The sequence below is a fragment of the Stegostoma tigrinum genome, chromosome 17, assembly GCF_030684315.1.
Source record: "Stegostoma tigrinum isolate sSteTig4 chromosome 17, sSteTig4.hap1, whole genome shotgun sequence".
Classification (NCBI taxonomy): domain Eukaryota; kingdom Metazoa; phylum Chordata; class Chondrichthyes; order Orectolobiformes; family Stegostomatidae; genus Stegostoma; species Stegostoma tigrinum.
Window position 1 is genome coordinate 60587523 of NC_081370.1, and position 22177 is coordinate 60609699.

Genomic DNA, 22177 nt, shown 5'->3' on the forward strand with positions numbered 1-22177 from the left:
GAATGTACTTTAACACACCTTGCTCCATGTTTTAGCTTAACTACTTTGTCAAGTTATTGCAGAACCTGTCGAGTTTTATTCAATACAAAATATGTATGGTTTCTCACTTTTTGACAATTTCTCATTCCTTCTGAAATATCCTACAGACAACTGAAGATGATCAAGAGTGGAAGACATATTCCGGAATTTGCCAGAATCTTTGACCTCATTGCTAGTCCTGCTCACAACAGCTAATAACCCTGACGGTAAGTGTTTATTTGGTATTTTCTCCCACTGACTTTTAGTTTCTTGCAATCTGACACGTAGCTTGAGTTCACGCAAGTGTAAAACTGCATTCGAAGAATTTTAATATCCAATCTGAATGGAGGAAAGGTACAAAATAATAATGCATCTTTAAAATGTAGCTTTTTCATAAAATGCTTGATAGTTTATTTGATATAATTCATTTCCTGTTATCAGCAGCTGTAACTTAATTTGTTGAAGCAAAGAACGCAGGGAAAGGAGTGGGCTATCCATTCCCTGAAACCTGTTTCAGTTTACTTAACTGACCTGAAACTTTATCTTAACTTTTTGATGCTGTAATTTTTAAAAAAATACTCTAATATTGTTAAACCGGATTGACAAAGTTCAACAATCATGTGGGGAGTTCAAAATTTCTCCTAACCATCTTGTGTGTTTTGTCTCTTTTTTTTTTTATTTTTAAACACCCTGCCATGCAAAGGCCATTACTGTGAAGTCCTCCCCTGTCAGTGATGCTGGGTTTTGGCTTACATAATAGCCGAGATGTGTGATCATTCTTTGAACTTGGGTCACTAATATTGTAGAGTGAGAAAGGAAAGGAGAGCTAGATGCTTGTTCTTGGTGTTGCACCCAATGGATAATCACTAGGTGATTAAGGTTCCCTCCATGTAGACTTTAGATGACAACAGCTGAAATGCTGGTACTCCACTCCCCCCACCCCTCCCTGGCACCTTGGACAATATGCCCATCCTGGGCCTCCTGCAATGCAACAGTGATGCCACCCGAAGGTTGCAGGAACAGTCTCATTTAGCATGGAAACCCTGATACCATTGGGCTGCAATGTGGACTTCAAAGCTTCAAAATCTCCCCTCTTCCTGACTGTACCCCAAAACCAGCCCAGCTTGTCCCTGCCTCCCTAACCTGTCCTTCCTCCCACTATTCACTCCTCCCACCTCAAGCCTCATCCCCATTTCCTACCTACTAGCCTCATCCCGCCCCCTTGACCTGTCTGTCTGTCTTCCCTGGACTGATGTATTTCCCTCCCGAGAAATCCCACCTACACTCTCCTTTACTGGCTCCATCCCTGCCTCTTTGACCTGCCTGTCTCCTCCCCACCTATCTTCTCCTCTATCCAGCTTCGCACTCTCGCGCCTCCCCTCCCCCCCCCCTCCCTCTCCCCCCCCCTCCCTCTCCCCCCCCTCCCTCTCCCCCCCCTCCCTCTCCCCCCCCTCCCTCTCCCCCCCCTCCCTCCCCCCCCTCCCTCTCCCCCCCTCCCTCTCCCCCCCCTCCCTCTCCCCCCCCTCTCCCCCCCCTCCCTCTCCCCCCCCTCCCTCTCCCCCCCCCTCCCTCTCCCCCCCCCTCCCTCTCCCCCCCCTCCCTCTCCCCCCCTCCCTCTCCCCCCCCTCCCTCTCCCCCCCCTCCCTCTCCCCCCCCTCCCTCTCCCCCCCCTCCCTCTCCCCCCCCTCCCTCCCCCCCCTCCCTCTCCCCCCCCTCCCTCTCCCCCCCCTCCCTCTCCCCCCCCTCCCTCTCCCCCCCCTCCCTCTCCCCCCCCTCCCTCTCCCCCCCCTCCCTCTCCCCCCCCTCCCTCTCCCCCCCCTCCCTCTCCCCCCCCTCCCTCTCCCCCCCCTCCCTCTCCCCCCCCTCCCTCTCCCCCCCCTCCCTCTCCCCCCCCTCCCTCTCCCCCCCCTCCCTCTCCCCCCCCTCCCTCTCCCCCCCCCCTCTCTCCCCCCCCCCCTCTCTCCCCCCCCCCTCTCTCCCCCCCCCCCCTCTCTCCCCCCCCCCCTCTCTCCCCCCCCCCCTCTCTCCCCCCCCCCCTCTCTCCCCCCCCCCTCTCTCCCCCCCCCCTCTCTCCCCCCCCCCCCTCTCCCCCCCCCCCCTCTCTCCCCCCCCCCTCTCTCCCCCCCCCTCTCTCCCCCCCCCTCTCTCCCCCCCCCCCTCTCTCCCCCCCCCCTCTCTCCCCCCCCCCTCTCTCCCCCCCCCCTCTCTCCCCCCCCCCCCCCTCTCTCCCCCCCCCCCTCTCTCCCCCCCCCCTCTCTCCCCCCCCCCCTCTCTCCCCCCCCCCCTCTCTCCCCCCCCCCCCCTCTCCCCCCCCCTCTCTCCCCCCCCCCCCTCTCTCTCCCCCCCCCCCCCTCTCTCTCCCCCCCCCCCTCTCTCTCCCCCCCCCCCTCTCTCCCCCCCCCCTCTCTCCCCCCCCCCCTCTCCCCTCTCCCCCCCCCCCCCCCCCTCTCTCTCCCCCCCCCCCCCCCAAAGAAGGGTCTAGAACGTCAGCATGCCTGCTGTGTTCATCCAGCTCTACGCCTTGTTATCTCGGACTCCAGGAATTGTGTTGGGCATAACGTAGTCGTAACTCGCTTATCATTTTTAAAAGGCTCCTTGGTCTTTCCTGACTTGGCAAAAATCCAGGCCTTGATCTTTGAGTCTCAGGGCTTGTACCTGGATTAAAGGGGCAAGATTGTGTCGTTCCTACCTGGAAGGAAGTGTTTTCCTGCAGTTGGTGTGAGAATGTAACACAATGGTTTGTTCTTTATTGATCCACACCAATATTCTCAAGATTAAGAAGCATGAGAATTTTATTGCAATATTTGACCTAAAGAGCACTGGATCTGCAATACTTTGTCTGGATGTTGTTTAACTGTGTCACAAGTGCCATTCTTGGATAATTTAAGTTTGCTTTTCATACTCTGGGTACCTGGCACTTGAAATTAAAGAGACACCGTTTTTCTTGACTACTCACTCATTAACCCTCTGTTTTTTCCCTCTTTCCTCGGACAGTGATGATCCCAGCCTATTCACGCGGTCGAGCCTATTCATTGTTCTTCATTACCTTCAGTCTTATTGGTAAGACACTACCTTTTTTCTTTGTACAGACAAAACTTCCACAACTTTTCTGTTTGTGTTAAAGTCTTCAAACAACAATGAGCAGGTAGTGCACAGACTGTATAACAATCAGATAATGGGAACTGCAGATGCTGGAGATTCCAAGATAATAAAATGTGAGGCTGGATGAACACAGCAGGCCAAGCAGCATCTCAGGAGCACAAAAGCTGACGTTTCGGGCCTAGACCCTTCATCAGAGAGGGGGATGGGGTGAGGGTTCTGGAATAAATAGGGAGAGAGGGGGAGGTGGACCAAAGGTGGAGAGGAGGGGATAGGTCAGTCCAGGGAAGACGGACAGGTCAAGGAGGTGGGATGAGGTTAGGTAGGAGATGGAGGTGTGGCTTGGGTGAGGGGAAGAACAGGTTAGGGAGGCAGAGACAGGTTGGACTGGTTTTGGGATGCAGTGGGTGGAGGGGGAAGAGATGGGCTGGTTGTGTGGTGCAGTGGGGCGAGGAGACAAACTGGGCTGGTTTTGGGATGTGGTGGCCCAAAACCAGCCCAGCTCTTCCCCTCCACCCACTTCATCCCAAAACCAGTCCAACCTGTCTCTGCTTCCCTAACCTGTTCTTCCCCCTCACCCATCCCTTCCTCCCACCCAAAGCCGCACCTCCATCTCCTACCTACTAACCTCATCCCACTGCCTTGACCTGGACGGACCTATCCCCACCTATACTCTCCTCTCCACCTATCTTCTTTTCTCTCCATCTTCGGTCCGCCTCCCCCTGTCTCCCTATTTATTCCAGAACCCTCACCAACCCCCTCTCTGAAGGGTCTAGGCCCAAAACATCAGCTTTTCTACATGTGGCTCCAGACTCATTGCATGTGTTGACCCGAACAGCTATAGGGCGTTTGGGTTTAGGCAACAAATGCCAGCCTAGCCAACAATGTCCCCATCCCATGAATTAATAGAAGGAAAAGATCTTGGCAAGATGGATGCTGCTTTATTATCTGCATAGTTAGCAACTTGATGTGGATTCTGCAATACTTTTTGTGGAATGGTCCTTTCATATGAAACATGAAGCTAATTGCTCTTTAAAATAGCTAGAAAATTGGAGCAGGTGTGTAGGCTATTTTGGTCCTTTTTTTGAGTATGATCATGGCAGACTACCTAACACCAGTGCTGTCTCTCCCCTCTCTCCCCCTCTCTCCCCCTCTCTCCCCCTCTCTCCCCCTCTCTCCCCCCTCTCTCCCCCTCTCTCCCCCTCTCTCCCCCTCTCTCCCCCTCTCTCCCCCTCTCTCCCCCTCTCTCCCCCTCTCTCCCCCTCTCTCCCCTCTCCCCCTCTCTCCCCCTCTCTCCCCCTCTCTCCCCCTCTCTCCCCCTCTCTCCCCCTCTCTCCCCCTCTCTCCCCCTCTCTCCCCCTCTCTCCCCCTCTCCCCCTCTCTCCCCCTCTCTCCCCCTCTCTCCCCCTCTCTCCCCCTCTCTCCCCCTCTCTCCCCCTCTCTCCCCCTCTCTCCCCCTCTCTCCCCCTCTCTCCCCCTCTCTCCCCCTCTCTCCCCCTCTCTCCCCCTCTCTCCCCCTCTCTCCCCCTCTCTCCCCCTCTCTCCCCCTCTCTCCCCCTCTCTCCCCCTCTCTCCCCCTCTCTCCCCCTCTCTCCCCCTCTCCCCTCTCTCCCCCTCTCTCTCCCCCTCTCTCTCCCTCTCTCTCTCCCTCTCTCTCCCCCTCTCTCTCCCCCTCTCTCTCCCCCTCTCTCTCCCCCTCTCTCTCCCCCTCTCTCTCCCCCTCTCTCTCCCCCTCTCTCTCCCCCTCTCTCTCCCCCTCTCTCTCCCCCTCTCTCTCCCCCTCTCTCTTTTTCCCCCCCCCCCCATCCTTTTGAATATTTTAGCCCTAAGAACTATGCCTAACTCATTATTGACAACAATGTTTTGGCCTTAACTATTTTCTGAAGTGAATTCCATAGGCTCAGCACTCTGGATGAAGAAATGTCTTTGTCTTAAATGGCCTACTCACTGGTCCCATCCTCCTTATTTACCTTGTCTAGCCCTGTTCAAATTTTTCAGTTTCTAGAAGATCCATATCATCTAAACTCCAGTGATAGTACTCCTAACTGATCCAGTCTCTCTCCCCTTGTGTTATTCCTGCCATCCCAAGAATCAGCCTGGTGATGGTAGATTCCACATTTAATTGAAAGTTGGTAGCTTCTCAAAGTCTTTGAAATCTGTTGTTTTCTGTAACTCAATGTACTGAATTTCTGTATCCTTCAGGAACATACTTGTTAATGAATTTGTTGACGGCTATAATATACAACCAATTTCGTGGCTATTTACTGGTAAGCAATCCTGTTTTGGACTTTTTAAAAAATGATGTGTTTAGGTGAATTTTCACAGCAATGTCAACATGTTTGATTTTTGGCATGTCAGTGATAAGGCACCAACTCTAATATTTAGTCAGTTCTGAGTAAGGGTCACTGGACCCGAAACATTAACTCTTAATCTTTATTTCTTCAGATGCCTTCAGACCTGCTGAGCTCTTCTAGCAACTTTGTTTTGTTCCAGATTTACAGCATTTGCATTTTTTGGTTTTTAACTATTTCTTGTTTATCTATTTTCACCATTCACTTCTAGCATTCTGCATCCAGAAATGGGTACATATGCTGGGGTGTGTATAAGTGATTCCTTTTTAATTTTGGAAAGATGGAGGAAAATAGATTTTAGGATTTTTTATTTTCATCCACTTTTTGGAGGACTATTCTGGACTGTTTACTTTGAGTGTTAATGTTTGTGGTTTTAGGACATTAAATTGGCTTGATCACTTTTTGTTGATGGCATCTTTTGACTCTACCAGCACATAGTCCATGTTTTCTCCTGTTTTTGACTAATTCTTCACACAATTTATTGTGGTGATTTTGTACAGGTGCTTAGCATTTTCAGGTAAAATGCAGTACCAAGTAACACTGCATTTTACAGTTAGATGTAATGTTAGGACATGATTGTAAGTAACGACTTGAAGACATTGTATGTTGTGTAGATGTTGAAAAGGTATTCAAAGAATTGCATGTTCTGTTTGATAAATGCTTTCGAACACTGAATCAATTCTTAGCAATATGTCACCATCTTTAAGTGTTAGGGGCATCTTGTTCTCAACAAACAATGCAGAGGACTTCTTTTATCTTGAAGAGAAACAGATTTCTTGTGGTAGAATTAGTTGCTTGTGTAAATATTCAACCCCTTGCCAAAATTTCAAATTGCAATGTATTGCCCCTACACAACTCCTAAACCAAATTCTGTGCTCCTATGAATTTTATGCAACATTTTATCACTGGTTTTGTTGACTTTAAGTTCATTTCTGACTGCATTGAACTGAACAACTTGAGATGCCTGAGATTCTCCAGCAGTTATTGAGAACTGACCTTTTTTCAATCTCCAAATAGGTTTACTGGAGCTTGAATTTTGTGTAACTGCTTCCAGTATGAAAAGGAACTCAATTTACTATGTATCCAATTTAATTTCTCAATTTGTTTTTCGCTAATTAACTTTAACAATGACTCCAACAGTAGTTGAGGAAAAGTCAGCTAAGGCAGAATTTTTATCCTAGGCTGTTGAAAATTTCAAAAGCAAAGACCTCTCCTAGATCAAGATGAATAGTATAAGCTTTCCCCAGGCATCTTGTGCTCACTGATCTGTTTTGCTCCTGGTCCATTTTAAGGTCTAAATTCTAACTTTAAATCCTCATATCTCTGCCTGGTTTCCCTGGAAATTTTCTGAAGACCTCCGGCCTCTAATTTTGGCCTAAATAAATAATAGTAAAAAACTTTATAGTGTTTAGCTCTGAAACTGTTTGCTTTTGGTTGAAGCATACATATTTTTCCCCAAATGGATTAGTCATTCTGAGCTACCCTTAGCTTGCTTTGAATGCAAGGGCTTGTGTGGAATTGGGGTTGACAAGTTAGTCTGAAAATTGACTGCATGAAAAGTTTTTCTATTTTTGACTTATTCAGCTGGAGTGTAATCTTACAGGTCCAGGAACTGATCTGTTCTGTTTCACTGCAACACCTTCTCCCTGGAATGTGGTTAGGCATGATGACTTATGCTGAAGAAGACTAATGTCAATGCACATTGTATTCCAATACCTATCAATTTTTTGTAAAACTCCTGACTACTTCATAACACTGTTTTGTTGTCCTCCTGTCCCTGACATGCTGCTTGATGTGTTCCAATGATCAAAAAGCCATGGCAAGTTTTTTGAGAAGATTTGTAACTCGGGTTGAGGTTCTGGATGTGAGTTTGCTCACTGAGCTGGAAGGTTAGTTTTCAGACGTTTCATCACCATTCTAGGTAACATCAGTGAGCCTCCAATGAAGCGCTGGTGTTATGTCCTGCTTTCTATTTATCTGTTTAGGTTTCCTTGGGTTGGTGATGTCATTTTTGGAAGTGACATCACCAATGCAGGAAATGACATCACCAACCCAAGGAAACCTAAACAGATAAATAGAAAGCGGGACATAACACCAGCGCTTCATTGGAGGCTCACTGATGTTACCTAGAATGTGACAAAACGTCTGAAAACTAACCTTCCAGCTCAGCAAGCAAACTCACATCCAGAATCAAAAAGCCATACTAGCAGTAAGTGGAGTCCTAACTTTAATCCAGTTCCTGTTGGGGGTTGAACTACTGCATTTGACAGGTAAATCTCTGCTTGAGTGGCATTCAAGTGCTGAGATGACCCTGCTTAGGTGGTTCTTAGCCTTCACACGTGGGAGTATGATCCCAGGTTCTTGAGGGATCCAACCTTATCTCATCTGGGTCCTCAGTCCAAGATACCGTTAATCTGGTCCAGTGCATGCTTTGTTCCCGCAGCTACCTCAGTCGCATTGTATGCCTGGCATTTGTTTTAATAGTGTCTTGCTATGGGTGTATCAATTCCTTAGTGAATGAAGTCAAGTGTTGCTGCCCCAATTTGTTTTGTCCATGTTATTTTGTGCTATTCTGTGAGGATTCTACAGTTTGAAAACCACTGCTTTAGTGCAACAGTCTACTGGTGATAGTTTCAAATGGAAAAAGTGCTGGAGTAACTCTAGTTTGCCAGTGAAACAGTTCATGTTCTGAAAGCCAGGAAAAGACCTGTTTGGAATTCCACTGTGGAGTTACTGTTTCTCTCTCTACAGATACTACCAGACCTGCTAAGTTTCTTGAATGTCATACCTTTTGATTCTTCCGATCTCCAGCATCCAGAGTGTATTTGCTTTCAATTTGGTAGTAGTTCCAAATTTAGTTGTCATCACATTGGAACTGAGCCGTGTGTGATAGTGAAACTCAGTGATTTGTGAATGAACAAATTGTTTGGTAACTAGATACATGCTATGGTAGATTATCTGCCATACACCCCAGCATGACTGCTTCACTTCTGGGAATAACTCAAATTTGAAGAACGTGCAACCTGTATCTTATATCACTCACTGGAGTTGGTGTTGAGCCCCTCTCTTTTTTTTTGTTTTGAACAGAATTGCGGTATTTGTAAGACTGTTGTGCTCTGGGCCCTCATTTTTAGATTAGATTTCCTACAGTGTGGAAACAGGCCCTTCGGCCCAACAATTCCACACCTCCCCTTGAAACATCCCACCCAGACCCATCCCCCTATAACCCACACACCAGTGAACACTACGGGCAATTTAGCATGGCCACTCCAGCTAGCCTGCACGTCTTTTGGACTGTGGGAGGAAACCGGAGCACCCTGAGGAAACCCATGCACCCGGGGAGAACGTGCAAACTCCGCACAGTTACCCAAGGCTGGAATTGAACCTGGGTCACTGGCACTGCAGCCTCACAGCACTAACCACTGAGCCACTATGCTGCCCTAAAAGAATTTCTCCAGAAAGTTGTCTCTAATCCCCGAATAGCATCCTTGAGGGACTCTCCTGCCCAAATATCACCTTTGAAAAGGTAAGAAAATATAAAGGGGTGGATGTGCAATGTTCCATACTTTCTGGCAAATAGCCAGGGATTTTTTAATGGCTTAATATATTCTGAAGCTTCCAAGTGGGACCATCTCCTAAAGCCAAAGAGAACAACGGAAGAAAAACAAAGTTGTAAAATTGGTTACGTGCATTCTGGAGGTGGGAACCTCCTGGTTTGTCTTGAGACAGTATGCCTGACTTGGAGGAAAATAGAATTTTCACTTTCAGATTCAGTAATCTGAACCATCAAGGTCTGTTCTCCCCCACCACTCCAAATCGCAAACTGAAATTGCTGGCCAAGCTCAGCAGGTCTGGTAGCATCTGAAGAGAGATCTGATAACGTTTTGGGTCTCATGACCCTTTGTCAGAACTGTGGTGCTCTGAAGGGTCACTGGACCTGAACTGTTAACTGATTTCTATTGACAGATGCTGCCAAACCTGCTGAACTTCTCCAGCAATTTTCTTTTTGTTTCTCTGAACTCCGAATTAACTTGCTGTCTCAATAGATGCTGCCTGACCTGCTGTGATCTCTAGCATTTTTTGTTTTCAGTACAGATTTAATTTGCTCCTATGTAGAATGAAGGTTAGTGTTCTTAAATTGAGTGAAGGAGTCAGACTGGGAAAATGAATGATTCTTCCCTAGAATTTTCTGCTCTTGAGCCTTTGTAGTAATTCAAAGTAATCTTTGCTTTTTTGTTGTTTCAGAGTTCAATTCAGACATCGTTAATTCGAAGATGCTTGGGAATTCGAGGAGCATTTGAGGTGCTTTGCTGCGAGCGTCCAAGCAAAGCTGGAAGAAGAGGTTCTATGTAAGATTCGTGAATACTTTTTTGTATGTGACTTGTTTTGAATTTGTTCGAGAGCTGACAAGGCAACATGTTTGGAATGTGTCCCTTGTCCAATCACTTAAATTTGTGCCATAATATTGACATTAATTTTGAGGGTAGCTACAATATTGCACTACTTGACAGGTTGGGAAAATCTGACTGAATATACTATAATTTGAAATGAGATGTTTTTGAGTGAAAAATGGGCTAGATGTCAAAAGCAGTGCCATTGCTGAGTCTAGAGTTAATGCAAGGCGTGGATGGTGGCTGGCACTAACATTGAGACATTGATGTGGGTGGGGGCAGTTTTGCAATGGAATGAATAGGGATGGTAACTCTATTTTGCGCTGAGATGGAAACCAGAATGCTTAATGTCTATAATTAAATGGTTTTAAAATGATTTCTTTCTTTAAAATCAGTAGAATGACTGTAAGTACCAACACGGTGCTGCAAGTCCTGCAGAAAGTGAAAATGTCTTCAGCGCACAAGCAAGAGATGATTAAGGTGAATAATTTTATTTTTGGTAGAACTGAAATATGAAGGATGACTCAGTTTTATTCCCACATGTACATGGGCAATGCTAACTGCCTCTGTTTCCAAATTGGCTGTTGCTGTTATGATATTCTAATCAGATGAACCAAAATTTACTGTAAATACACATGAATTAGTATGAGTATTACTAATACTCTATCTTTAGGCAAGGGCCAAAGATGATCTCCTTAGCCATTGACATCACCCCTCTTGCCATTAGTCTAGGCCTGAGCCAGTTGTTTGTAAATTGTTTTTTTTCTGATCCTTAACTGATGCTAACACTAGGATGAAGTGTTCTCACATCTGTCTTTGTCTTTGCCTCTGCCTCTGTCCATTTGTGACCAGATTGGCTTGTGCCATTGCTACTTACTGACTTGACTATTGAGCTCTTCCTGGTTACCTTTTTGGGCTCTTGCCCTTTTATTCAACAGATGTTGTCCAAACCTGGAGCAAGTTCTGAGTACTTATCATCCCAATACTTTCAAGTCAAACAACATATTGATGTTTGTATTTTTAGAATTCTTGTTCTTGAACTTTGGCTTTCTGCCTCATGTTTTTAAACTTGCAGTTTGACAACTTTGCGCCATCTGCATAGCTCTGTTTTTAGCCCTTTGGATGTTGTATGTTTTCAGCTGTTTAAGCCTCAAATTCTACACTTTGCTTCCTAAACATCTGTGCTGTCATCTTTTCTTCACATTAATGTGCCCCTTAGGTTGGTTGTCTGCTCCATCTCCCTATGTGGCTTGGTGTCCAATTTTATTTATCGTCTGAATTATCATGCAAGGCTGTCTGAAGAGAAACATTACAAAATGTTATTTAAGTATTCACACGAATAATGTATGTGAAGTTTAATCTGTTTATCTATATCTTATACCCCAAGAATCCACAACTGGAATGTAGGAAAATTAAAAGTAAACTCAGTTGGCAACCATGGTATTTTAGTTTTAACTAGTTCTGACTCCATTTCTCTCATCAAATTTGATCTTGAGAGGAAAGCTATAAGGTGCAAAATTTAGTCTTTGACTTGTATTTGGAGATTATTGCTTGGATGTCACCAAGAGCTAATGGAAATCTGTATCTGGGTGGTAAGTTTCCTTAGTGTCAGGGAAGGTGCCTTCAAACAGAACCTGAACAACTCTTCCTAAACAGCATATAGAATTTCAAAATAATTCTCCATTAAAGTCTCAACACCTTTTCAATGAACTAATCGAAGGTAATCCTCACCACAGCTTATGATGCATGATCTATCTGGTAGTTTTGCTGCTGTAGTCCCCTTCCTGATTGAGATCTCGGTCTGCTTGTTGTATGATCTTCTAATGAGAAGACGTTCTTGTCTTAAACTAATCTAGCTTGAGCACCTACGTACAAATTACGTTGGCATGATAGACATTTTTATTGAGGCTGAGGAAGGCCTCAATCTTGGGTCAATTCATTGAGGTTCAAGCTTATTTTCTTGCCTGTGTGAAGTGAAATCAAGATCTGTGTTTAGTGCACTTCCTAGTAGTAACTGTTTTAGCGCCTTATGCTGTTGTGCTATGTTTCTTGATTTTAAAAAAAACCTTTTTTCTTTTGCTTCTGGCAGCAAGTAAAGGCATTCACTCATGACTGTGTTACAGCAGAACAGTTTAGAGCTCTCTTTGATGAATTACACAAGGAGACTGTGAGAGAGGTATGACCACCAAAGCAATTTAGTTGGATTTTGGATGTGTTTAATTTTAAACCCTGGTTTCAGCACCTGGGCTAGAAATGCAAATCTAATTCCATGGAGGATGCATTGTAATTACCCTGATATTTAATGTCTTCACATTTTCAATGACTTCCAGAAATACCTGGGTATTGTGTAATGAAATTGTCATTTTGTTTGAAGTGCTTTAAATTTGCTTGTATGGTAAGATTTTTATAATTGGGGAATTTAAGAAATCAAGTTTTAAAAACTAAAACTACTTGTTCTGGTAGAAATGCGCAACCAAGTAATGGGTTTTTCCCCTCAGTATCCGCCAAAACCAGCGTACCGATCTGTGTTCTTGCAAAAGCTTCAGACTCTGTTCAGCCATCGCTTTGTGGATTATTTTGGAAACCTAACAGTTGCAGTGCATCTGATTTGCATTTTTGTAAGTCATCTTTTTTATTGACATGATATAAATGTAAAATTTATATTGGGTATCTGAAGTGGTTCTTGTGGTGCAATGGTAGTTCTCCAACAACTGACCTCTGGTCCACCTGCCCGAGAGGTATCTAATATGTCTGAATAAATTGATGGGAAAATTTGATAAATAAATAATTGTGGTGCCTCAAGTCACTGGTAACCTCAACTCCATTTGGTACTACCTGTTATGAAAGAATTGTGTGAAACGACAATTGTTCTGTGATCCTGAATGTGTCTGTCATTTTTAACTTGTTTGCAGGATGTTTAGCCAATCTTTGTCAGTCAGTGTAGAATGGGAAGCAGTTTGGAAGTTCCCAATGTGTTATTCAAAGTTTGTAGGTTTATTGATTTCTGTACTACTTCTGTAAGTCATTAAACTTAATATCCGTATAGCCAAAATATTTGACACTGTTTCTTTTTTCAGTGTCTCCTGTTTTTTCAGTCACCCTGAGCAACATGGTTGAAGTGAGCATGATTGGGAATGAAAATAATTGTGCATTCAGTTTTTATTCTTGTGTTTCCATTGGAAAATCTTGGGTGGATTCCATGAGAAATATTACTACATATGAACTTATTTTGTAGTTTTGCTCTCCTAGTATTAGTGTAATTACAAAATAGGCTTGTGATCACCAGGGCTAGTCATTAATAAAGCAGTGTTTGGTTCTCCCCTGCTGCAGTTGCTGCTTCTCATGCTCTGAAGAGCCCCTCAAAACATTAGCTTGATGTCTTCATGGATGCTGCCTGAGCTGCTGTGATTTCCAGTATTTTGTTGTCAATACAGATTCCAATACCTGCAGTGATTTTTTTATCCTGAGATAATGGGAACTGCAGATGCTAGAGAATCCAAGATAATAAAATGTGAGGCTGGATGAACACAACAGGCCCAGCAGCATCTAGAAGCAGGAGGTTTGGTAACCCCTCTTACCTCAAGATGTGGGTGTAGAAGTGTAGAGTGGAAGATGATTGGAAGAATGTTCATATTAGTGTTAAATTATTTTAACAGGTCGCTTTGGTACGTGATGCAGAAACACCCATCTCTAAACGTGATGGATTCTTTTTAGGTGTAAGTAGTCTTTTTTTGCTGCAGAAATTTTTGTCAAGCAGTTATTATCGCTTCCTTTTTGACAACATTGTGGAGCAAGTAATTTTTCTTTTCTAACTGGGCTTTATAGGTTGTGAATGGATCCTTTGTCCTGTACTATCTTTTGGAAATGGCAGTGAAAATCTTTGCTTTGGGCATTAAAGGTTATGGCTTATATAAAAGCAACCTATTTGATGGGCTTCTGACTATAATACTGCTGGTAGGTGTGGTGATTTTTAATAATTGTCTATAATGTTTGCAATGAGGTCATGCCTTATTGCTGTTTTGACTCAATGGATATTGACCCAAACTTTTTGTTTATTTTAACAAATTAAGTTGATGGGAAGCAATTTATCTAAACTAATTAAGCTATCTAAAATTGTGCAGAAGTTTGGTCAAGATGATTTTCTGAATTTTCTGTTACCCTTGTGGATAAAGACAATAAATTGTCAAAACAATTTGCTGAACATTGTGAAAGCTGAGTTTGAATATACAGGAAAATCTGTCTTTGCTGCTGAGCCAAGAACAAAACAAGAGTAGTACAGTACAGGAACAGGCCCTTTGGCTCTCCAAGCCTGTGCCAATCATCATGCCCTAACTATACTAAAAAACTACCTGCTCTTATTCGGTATGTATCCCTCTTCTCTCCCTATTCGTCTAACCATCCAGATGCCTTGTAAATGTTGCTAATGTGCCTACTTCCTCCACCTCTTCTCGTAGTGCATTCCAGGCTCATACAGCCCTGTGAGAGTTCCTTGTACACATCCCTTAAACTTCTCTCACTGCACCTGCTCCCCACCCCCACCCACCCGCAACCACCTTGAACCTGACCTCCCTTGTATTTGAAACTCAACCCTGGGGAAAAGCCTCTGGCTATCCACCTTACCTAGTCTCTTCTAATTTAACAGACCTCTATCTAGTCTTGCCTCAGCTGCTTTTTATCCCCCAGTGAAAACAGTCTCAGTCTTTTTAACTTTTCCTCGTGGCCAATGCCTTGAGACCAGGCAACATCCTGGTGAACCTTCCGTGCACACTCTCCAAAACTTCCACGTCCTTCTGGTAATGTGGTGACCAAAACTGTGCACAACTCCCAATGTGGCCTAACAAGGGTTTTGTATAGCTACAACATGGTTTACCAACTCTGCCACTCCATGCCATGGCCAATGAAGGCAAGCATGCCATATGATGCCTTAATCACCTTGGAACTGTGGACATAATGCCTGGGCCGGTCTGTGTTAATGTTCATAAGGGTTCTGCCATTTACAGTATAACTCTCTTCCAAGTTTGATCCTTCAAAATGCATCACCTCATTTATCTGGATTAAGCACCATCTGCCACTTCTGTGCCCAAGTCACCAGTCCAGCTATATCCTATTGTATTCTTTCTCAATCATCAGCACTGCCAGCAACACTACCACTCCTCATGTTACCTGCAAACTTGCTAATCAGATCGCCACTATATTTTCCTTCAGCTCACTTTATGTATACCATAAACAAGAAGACTTAAGACTGATGCAGGGATGGGTCATTTAACCTGTTTGTGCTGCATTGCGTTCCCAGATTAAATTTTTTAATGGTCACTGATCTCTCCAAAAGACAAGCAGAAGTAGGCCATTGAACTTTAAAGTCTGCTCAACTATTTAATGAGATCATAGCTGATCTGATGGTCTTCAACTTCATTTTCCAATTATCTCTTCAGCCTTGATTCTCTTAGCGATTTTTAAAAATCTACTCTTAGTTCTTTTTAGTCTTCCCATTCTCAATTTCAGTAGAGTGGATGGATTAAACAAAAATCTAGTGCTTCAAATATTAAGTTTGCTGTTTAGAACTGAGATTATAATTAGCCTTGTGGCCAGTTAGGTCATGGGGAAGATGCCAGTCAGGTGGTCAAGTAGAGAGGAATCGTCGGCTAGTAAATATGGCTGTGAAGTGTTGTCTGTCTACAGATATATACTGTAAAATGCCTTCATTTACAAGGAGATGGAGCTGTTCTTAAAGATAAGGGGCAAGCATCCTTGGTGGTAGAGCCTATACAGATGCTAGCAGCCAGGAAAACACCAGACAAGGTCTGTGACAAATGGATTAAAAACAAAGGTGCCAGATGGGACTTCCCAGACTGGGACATGAGTATCTCCCTTTTTTTTTAAAAAACATGCTGTATTGAATGGTTATCATTGAGTTTTGTAAAAAGAAATTTGATTTTCCAACTGTTTTTAGATTCTGCAACTGTCTTCTCTTGTGCAGTATGGCTTGCCTCATCCAGGATGGTATGTTGTTTCCTTATTTAATTTTTAACTTCACCTTGTCTCAAATTTGATATCCTTTCTTGAATTTTTTTAAAGTGATTCTATTCCAGAAAGTGCACAGCCCACAATTTCCACTTTTAAATAACATGCTGGACACTAAGTACCCTTGTAGACAGATGGATTCTCCAGGAGACTGAGTAAAAATGTACCTCTTATTTCACTTTTCAAGAGAAATCATTTCCATATGATGCTTGTACCGCCTTTATATTGTATCATTGCTTTTAGCAAGTAGTTGTCTTGAAGTTGATTTTATAAAACTCTTGTGTTCTTAAAGCTTTGTAAGTATTGCAAGAATTAGTGCTACCAAATTTTAACTTATGAAATCACTTCTCACTTTTTGCCAGTGCCTACGTACTTTCTTCAGTTTCTTCTGCAGCATTGAAAGAAAATGTACTACAGAAAAGCTAAATTGAAACTTGGGTGACATTTTCACTTTAGACATAGTTGAAGCAAGGAATGTACTACTGTGATTATTAAAATGAGATGCTTTTAGACATTTCAGTTGGTCCTTTAAATTTGCCCACCCAAGTGATTGGGGTTGGGGCAAGGGAAAAGAAACCCAAAGCTGATTTTTGGACTCCATTGATGGGGGCTTTAGTTTTGAAAGGTATTTTTGATGTAAAATTTACACTAAACACTTAGGACAATTTACCATTCTCAACATTAAGTTATACAAGAAGTTTTAATGTTTTAACTGGTTTCTTCCCCAAGGACACTAAATCAAGATAGTGTCCCTTTTTTGATTTTTTTTTTTCCTTTTTAGAGAACAGACCGGAGAGCAGGGTGGTTAAATTCTTGTTTTCTGCCTACTTTGTCCAAACTGTTTTGCTTTGTGGGTGGATTTGAGCTTTAAAGAAAAAAGGCCTCTTGGATGAGGTGGCACTTTGGATTTCTTTGATTCCCAAGAATCCTTTGTGCAAGTATGCTTACTGTGTGTGTCTGTTAGCAAAGTTTTTTTTCCTGTTTTGTCAGAAGTAACTTCAGTCCATTTCTGGAACTTCTCTTCGTATCTGCCCTTTCCTACAGGAATCCAGAGTTGCATGGATTGCTTTCACTTTGGGAAACTGTTCGGCTGGCAAATATGCTCATTGTTTTCAGATTCCTCCGATTAATTTCCAGTGTTAAGGTGACTTGGATCAAAATATCTTTCAGTGATTCTTGCATGTTTTGTTCAAAAATTTCTGGCTAGTGTGTTATGATGAAACCAAAGAATGATTTCCCTGGTTCCCAGTTGAATAGGTGCATATTTGGTTTGCTATGCATGCTTCAGTGACATTTTTTAGTTCTATTAAATCTAACTTTATGACCTTTCTGCTGGTGGGAGGGTAAATTGCTGTAACTGTCTGAAGTAAAAAGTTTAAAGGGTGGGTGCAGTACTGTTAGATGTTGAAGTCAAAACTCTAATTAGAAACTCCAGTTTGGAGCACCCAGTTAGTTCATTTGGCTATGTAAATGGAGGGTTTTTTGCCTCTAGGTTGTTACTATCCTGAATCAGCAAATCTCCTCTTTTTCGTGGTGTGATAAGAAATTGTGTATGGCTATCATGGTAACGAAGAATCCAACACGTTTGTTACAGTTAACTGTTGAGCACAAATTGGGTGGCACGGGGGCTCAGTTAGCAGTGCTGCCTCGCAGCAGAGACCTGTGTTTTATTCCACCCTCTCTGGTGACTCTGTCTGCATGGAGTTTGCATATTCTCCAAATCTTTGTGGGTTTCCACTGGGTACTCTGGTTTAGTTCTGCAGTCTGCAGAACTGCAGGTTAGGCACACTGGCCATGCTGAATTGGCCTGTACTGTCCAGGGATGTGCAGGGTAAGCGGATGTGCCATGGGAAATGCAGGGTCACAGATGTGGGGGTGGGTCTGTGTGGAATATGGTTTTGAGGGATAGTGTGTGAACTCCTTAGGCTGAATAGTCTACTTGCACACTGTAGGGGTTCTATGATTCTGTGGCAACCATTCAGTTAGAGTTGGGCAGCATTGCTTTGGGTGATTACCAGGAAGTAGTGTGATTCCCTGAAGGACTCTAGTTAAATGTTTTGATAGTGGTGATATAATAAGTATCATTTAAAGGTATACTGACCATGTGACCAAATTCAACACAAACTAATAGCTTTGGAGTAAGCACTCCATGTGATTTGCACGGGTGGCAGAAAAGCTGTAATATTTTTCTGCTGTTTCCTGACTTCCAAAAAAGTGCATTCTACAAGGCACCCATAGTAAGAACTACAGATGCTGGGGTCAGATAAGGGTGTAGCCGAAGGAACATATCGGGCTAGGCAGCATCAGAGGAGCAGGAAAGTTGACATTTTGGGTCAGACCCTCTTTTTCAGAAGGTCTGCTGTGTTCCTCCCACTCCCCACTTGTCACATTCTACAAAGCTTATGTGATTATGATCATAACCTTTGCTTTTGCAGTGGGATAGCTCTTGTCTCCTTTCTGAAGCAGATTCTATTGCTCACTGCTGTAGCTATTGGTAAAGTTTGCCATGAGAATTAACTTGCAATGGCACTAAATATTTTTCAGATTCCTGAACACTAAGGTTGCAATAGGAAACATTTGTGGTGAATATGCCATCTGGAGTTGTAGCCTACCTTCAACTGAAAATGTTGTAATTGTCCTCATGCAGTTTGCATGTACTGAAAAAAAAATCAGTTTTGCAGCATCAGAATCCTCAGGAATTAATTGCTGAGGTTGGTTCCTGATGACTGTTTTTCAGGATGTGAAGCCTGAGGAGCTTTGTACAAAGCTGACTATTGCCTTTGTATCCATGTGTTGCAATTAATACTTCCTGTTTTGCATTTTTCAGTTAATGGCCTTAGTTGCCAACAGTCTGTTTGATCTGATCAAGAATTTGCGAGCTTTTGCTGGAATTCTTGTGGTAAGTAGAACAATTGTCTCTTAATGAAAAGAAAATAAATGTTGCTCCTCATTTGGATTTTCTTGTAGACATTAGCCTAATGTGAGCAAGTAATCTGTCTTTTATTTTACCTTGTGCCTCCCTTTCATTTGAGCTTGAATCCTAATCCAGCTCAGTTCTGTTTGTTGCATGAATTAAGTTTATTATTGAGATGGAGGACAATTTCTGGCTCTAGATTGGACTCCAGGCTCTCTCAGATTAGGGCTGGAGGAGTCTGCTTTGAATATCTTCTCAGGTGTTTAAAGCCCCGTTTCCTATCTAGCTTTGTTTATTTTCAAAAACATGATTCATTTATGGTAATAAAATGTGAGGCTGGATGAACACAGCAGGCCAAGCAGCATCTCAGGAGCACAAAAGCTGACGTTTCGGGCCTAGACCCTTCATCAGAGAGGAAGCTCCTGAGATGCTGCTTGGCCTGCTGTGTTCATCCAGCCTCACATTTTATTATCTTGGAATCTCCAGCATCTGCAGTTCCCATTATCTATGATTCATTTATGTCTTGTTTTAGTTTAGATAATGCTGGTGCAGTCTTTGACCACTTCACTTGTGATTTGCCTCTGGGTTTGTTTGTTGTTCTTACCACCTCTAATGGACTGCATTGATACACTTTCCTAGGCCCTAGAGAATAAATGATTTCGTCATTGATTTCTGTTAATTGACCTGATGTGTAGGTCAAGATATAGCAGCAGAAGTTGGCTGTTTGGCTCAGTCTGCTGTGTCATTCAATAATAGAGATTCTGGCTGATCTAATGCTCAATTCACAATTCCCATGACTCTTCATCCATTTACTGATTTTTAAAAACCTGTCCCTCTCAGCCTTAAATGTACTTGATTTACTCCTCTGCAGAGAAGAATTCCACTGATTCTTGACCCTCTCAGAAGAAATTCTCCTCAATCTTAAACATTTGGCCCTTTATGCTGAGATTACAACCTCACTTCTTAGACTCTCCCATAAGGGAAAATAATCTTTACATTTACCCTGTAAAGCCCTCAAGACTGTTTTACGTTGCAATAAAGTCACCACCTTCATTTTTCTAAATTCCAATGAAGACCGGCCCAACCATCTCCTCTGGATCAACCTAGTGAATTTTCTCTGGACGGACTGCAATGCCAGTATGTTTCCTTAAATAAGAGACTGAACTGTGCAGTAAGCTAGGTGTGTACTGACTAGTGCCTTGTATAATTTTCGCCACACTTCCATACTTGTACACTTCATTCCTTTCAGAAATAAAGGCCAGAATACCATTTGCCTTCCCTATTGCCTGCCAAACTTGGAACATCATACATGAGGACCCCAAGTTCACCTAGCTTTCTGCAGTCATTTTCTATTCAAATAATATTCAGCTCCCACATGTGTTCCTGCCAGAGTGCACAACTTCACATTTTTCTCACATGGTCCAGCTGCAAGGCTTTTGACCACTTAACCTGTCTACATCCTTGTGTAGACTCTGTAGACTGTCATCTCTGCTTCTGGCCTTCTCACCTGTTTGCCATCCACCAACTTGAGGATTTTTATGACTTTCCTCATCTAAGTAATTTAATGTATTTGCTGTAAAGAATTGAGGCCCCAGCACTAGTCCCTGAGAAACACTACTAGTTTCAGGTTGACATCCTAAAAATCTTGCCCTTATACCAACCCTGTCTTCCATTAGCTATCTAATACACTACTGCCATGGACTGTTACCTTTAAGAAGCTTTACAATTTGCATGCAGTACCTTTTTTGTTTTTTATTATACACTTTTTCTTTGAAAATGCAAATTACATCTGGTTTGTCTTTATCCTTCTGCAAAGAATTAGGATTGCCACTGCTCTTGATTTTAAAGGTCAGGTAATGTCTCCTGACTCCAAAGCAAATTCTGAAATTATTCTGGCTTCTGTTTTTGTCATGTCTTGGGTGGGAATCGAAGTATTATACTGACTGACCAAAAAAACCTTGTATAGATTGTCACATGTTGCACATTCATAAGCAGAATGAATATTTGGTAATGGAAAATGTTAATTCTAGCAAAAAAAGTGCAATGACCAGCTATGTGGCTTATTGCTTACTCTGCTGTTTCCTTCCCTCTGTTCCAGGTGGCATACTATGTTTTTGCAATTGCTGGTGTAGTGTTTTTTAAAGACAAAATCCCAGCTCCTCAGAATGCAACAAATGCAAGGCAAGTTTCAATCTAGATGTTGTCATGATGTCTGAGCAAGAGCGCACGAGTAATCATGCTTCACTTGCCACAAGGCATCACAAAAATGTATGAAATGACTGAAATCACTGAGGTGACCCAACTTGTCTGCTTGCTATTCAAGACAAAAACAGTTCACTCTAGGTTTTGCCACAGCAGAAAGTTACCTTTTTATTGTAACATGCTTAAGTTTAGCACAAAAACCAGAAGAGTGGATTTCTAATCTACCTGTCCAACTTAAACTAAACCCCTTCAAAGTTCTGGCTCCTCAGTCATGGTTAGGGCAGATGAGACAAACTCTTTAATAAGCTGCCTCAGTTTCTTCTTTCCTTTACTTTGCATGGGGCGCAAGAGATATTCACCTTGCAGCCTTTGGAAGTCTCCGGCTCCTGTAATTGCATCTCTGATTAAGCTGCCATTTTTTACTGTCAGAGCTGTCAGGCAGAATTACCTTTGACGTAAATATACCAAGTACCACTCCATCTCAAAGTGTATCTCCCAGTGTTAGTTAAGTGTTTTGCACTGCTAAAAATGTGCAGCTGGATGAACACAGTAGGCCAAGCAACATCAGAGGAGCATGAAGGCTGACGTTTTGGGCCAAGATCCTCCTCCAGAAATGAAGGGTCTGAATTTAACAAAATGCAAGCAAAACTCAAGTCTAGTTAATTTTGAGCCATGTGTTTCTTTGCCTGGACTGGAGGGCAGGCCTTATGAAGAAAGGTTGAGGGCACTAGGTCTCTTCATTGGCACAAAGAAGGATGAGGGGTGACTGATATGAGTTTGCATGATGATGAGAGGCACAGAGTGGATAGTCAGTCCTTTCTTCCTTTCCCCCCCCCCCCCCCCCCCCCCCCGCCACCAAGTGGAAATGACTAATGAGGGGGCATAATTTTAAGGTGATCAGAGATAATGGGAATTGTAGATGCTGTAGAATCCAAGATAACAGTGTGGAGCTAGATGAACACAGGCCAAGCAGCATCTCAGGAGCTCAAAAGCTGACATTTTGGGCCTAGACCCTTCATCAGAGTGTCTTCATCTGATGAGGGGTCTAGGCCCGAAACGTCGGATTTTGTGCTCCTGAGATGCTGCTTGACCTGCTGTGTTCATCTAGCTCCACACTTTATCTATAATTTTAGGGTGATTGGAGGAAGGTATGGGGAAATGTCAGAGGTTGGTCCTTCACA

At 43.3% G+C, this 22177-nt stretch overlaps 1 protein-coding gene across 1 annotated transcript in view; it reads left to right on the plus strand.

Annotated features, from left to right (window-relative positions):
- Window positions 1-22177, plus strand: part of tpcn2 (two pore segment channel 2) — a 57782-nt gene that overhangs the window by 24147 nt on the left and 11458 nt on the right. Inside the window, exons 9-21 of the mRNA XM_059652198.1 lie at window positions 179-245; window positions 3013-3078; window positions 5320-5384; window positions 9714-9817; window positions 10255-10339; window positions 11949-12035; window positions 12358-12477; window positions 13516-13575; window positions 13685-13813; window positions 15810-15859; window positions 16925-17024; window positions 18708-18779; window positions 20893-20975. Coding sequence (XP_059508181.1) covers window positions 179-245; window positions 3013-3078; window positions 5320-5384; window positions 9714-9817; window positions 10255-10339; window positions 11949-12035; window positions 12358-12477; window positions 13516-13575; window positions 13685-13813; window positions 15810-15859; window positions 16925-17024; window positions 18708-18779; window positions 20893-20975 — 1088 coding nt within the window. The remainder of the gene's footprint in view (window positions 1-178; window positions 246-3012; window positions 3079-5319; window positions 5385-9713; window positions 9818-10254; window positions 10340-11948; window positions 12036-12357; window positions 12478-13515; window positions 13576-13684; window positions 13814-15809; window positions 15860-16924; window positions 17025-18707; window positions 18780-20892; window positions 20976-22177) is intronic.